General features: G+C 54.3%; 1 protein-coding gene across 2 annotated transcripts in view; it reads right to left on the reverse strand.

Annotated features, from left to right (window-relative positions):
- Crhbp (corticotropin releasing hormone binding protein) overlaps positions 1 to 1,235 on the reverse strand; it is a 14,721-nt gene extending 13,486 nt beyond the window's left edge. For both annotated transcript variants that reach the window (XM_028760172.1, XM_028760171.1), the window contains exon 1: positions 963 to 1,235. In XM_028760172.1, coding sequence (XP_028616005.1) covers positions 963 to 1,109 — 147 coding nt within the window. In that variant the 5' untranslated portion in view covers positions 1,110 to 1,235. The remainder of the gene's footprint in view (positions 1 to 962) is intronic.
- Between the last annotated feature and the right edge of the window lie 1,128 nt (positions 1,236 to 2,363).

Consider the following 2,363-nt stretch of genomic DNA (forward strand, 5'->3'; position numbering starts at 1 on the left):
CCCCCCCCCCCCCCCCCCCCCCCCCCCCCCCCCCCCTGGGGGGGGGGAGGGGCTTGTGGGAGGGGGGGAATCCAGGGCAGCAGACTTTGCCAGTGTCTCACTCTTCATATTAATATATATAATCATATTAATGTTAATATATATGTATATCACCTCAAGTTATTTTTTAAAATATTTCTAAATGCTGCAGTCAGGCAGCACTGGCTAGTAAGCTGTGTAAGACTTCCTCTTTGCTTCCTGGGACAAAGGGTCAAGGTCAGTTGACCCCGTTCTCAGAAATCACTGCAGGTCTCCATTTTAATGAGTCCGTCGTACCACAATTACCAACAGCCCGGTTGCAAATTATTTCTAGCAAGCTTGACAGGTTCTCAAATGGTTTTGGAGGTCTAAAATGTGATTGTTTTCTTGGGGCGGTAGACCTCTATCCCCGCCCCCTCGGCTGACTTGTGTGGCTCTGGGGACTGAAGTGGGAAGCTGTGGAGCTGGGTGAATTATCTTCTCCTTCTTGCTTCTCTCAAACTACCTCCTCTCAGCATCCCTCTCCCAACCAGTGCCCCACTACTCCAAAACCCCCATCAGCCCGGCTCCGAAGAGCCTAGGCGCTCCTGGAAGGGCGAGGTGGGTTCAGATCTCAGATTGCAAGAGAACCCTCTTTGAGAGCTCCTGCTAATTATTTTTGCCATGTTCTGTGTGCCCCAGATTACATCATAGCGTCTCACACAGCAAGTTCAAGTGCTAGGAAGTTCCCAGGAGTTGGGGAGAGCACAGAAGAGAAATTAAACCACCAGCATCGGGGGCGCTAGACCTGCAGCGTTTGGCGCTAGACCCTTCCTAGGAATCCAGCCTTCTGGGCTCTCCCAGGGCGCTTCTGAGACTCCAGCACAGATAGGTTCAGTTGTCCCCCACATGGCCGCGCTTAGGGGCACGTGGACTGGGGCCGCGAGTAGTAGGGACCTCCTCACCTTCAGGAAATCCCCACCCTGGCAGTCGATGGAGACCAGGTCATAGTGGATGGTGATGAATTCCTCGGGTTCGCCGATGAAGAAGACGGCGCAGTGCAGCTGCGGCCGGTCTGCGGTGAAGGTGAACTGGCCAGGGAGGCTCAGCATGTCCAGGCACCCTGGGAGAGATCATGGAGCCCGGGGTCCCCAGCTGCCTCGGGAAGCTGCTTCCAGCACGCCCCACTCCCCGGCTCCACAGCGCACCCCAGCCTGGAGCTCCCAGCTTAAGCTGCACTGGGTTCCCTGCTCTGGCTTGAAAGAAGCCTCGTGGATGTTGCAACCAAGAGGTCCCAGCCTGCCCCGGGACAGACATCCTGCAAGCCTGTGTCCTAAGTGCAAAGCCTTAGCCTCCCGCCTCCCAGGCCCCCACACACTGAAGCAGGACAACCCCAACTCACGCAGAGCCCGTCGGTACGGCTGCTCCTCTGCCAGGTCCCGCTTCAGATTGGCGCTGAAGAGCAGGAAAGGGTCGTAGACCGCGGCTTCTTGCACCTGGCAAGGAAAGTGGATCGGTCCGGAAAAGTTCAAGGGGAGGGAAAGAAAGTGAAGCAGGAGCAGGGCACCCTTCTTGCAGCTCAGAGAAACAAATGGGGGGTGGGGGATCCGTGTCTCCTGTGTCTAGAGACTATGAGTATTAGATTTTTTTCCATCAGATTAGGGTACCTAGGCCAGAGAAAGGCAGGCAGTTTGGATGCTCGGGAGGGGGGGGGGGGGGGAGCAAGGAGAAAGCACGTCTAGGTAAACCAGGGACAAAGGATGCAGCAGAGAAAGGATCAAAAGTCGGTCTGCTGTCCCTGGCTGAATACTCAAGGGAAAGATGTTAAGGATCAAGAAAGAATGGCTCACCTCTAGGTAGCGGCTCTCTCCCCTTAGAGCTGTCAGGAGGATCAGAATGAAATGACATTGGAGTTTGAAGTTCGGTGACATGCTGGCCTTGTGTCCGCAGCTGGTGTGCTCTGCAACAGAGATCTTAGGCGTTTCTTCCCACGCCTTCGCCCACGCTGAGAGCTCGAAGCTGCTAGGGTCCCTTTCCTGGGTCTTTTATAGAGCAGTGGAGAGGGGAGGCTCTCTGCCCCTTAACTGATCCGAGCTTAGTTACCATGGGTTACCCTGCCTCGGTGTCAAAATGCGTGGCAATGACGAGGGTCCAACTCTCAGCTACACATATTTCAGCATGGACCCAAATTATTCATCAAGAGTGACACTTCAGTCACGAGTACCTAGTGACCTGAACGTACTGGAGAAAGAACGAGGCACAGGCAGAGCAGAGACTCAGGGAGAGCATTTCACTTGGCCTCTAAAACGTTAGTTACATTATATTCAGTGTACATATTGGGGGAATTTTTGGCTTTGTAAAAGCAA

The sequence above is a fragment of the Grammomys surdaster genome, unplaced genomic scaffold (genome assembly GCF_004785775.1).
Source record: "Grammomys surdaster isolate TR1022 unplaced genomic scaffold, NIH_TR_1.0 126391, whole genome shotgun sequence".
Taxonomy (NCBI): domain Eukaryota; kingdom Metazoa; phylum Chordata; class Mammalia; order Rodentia; family Muridae; genus Grammomys; species Grammomys surdaster.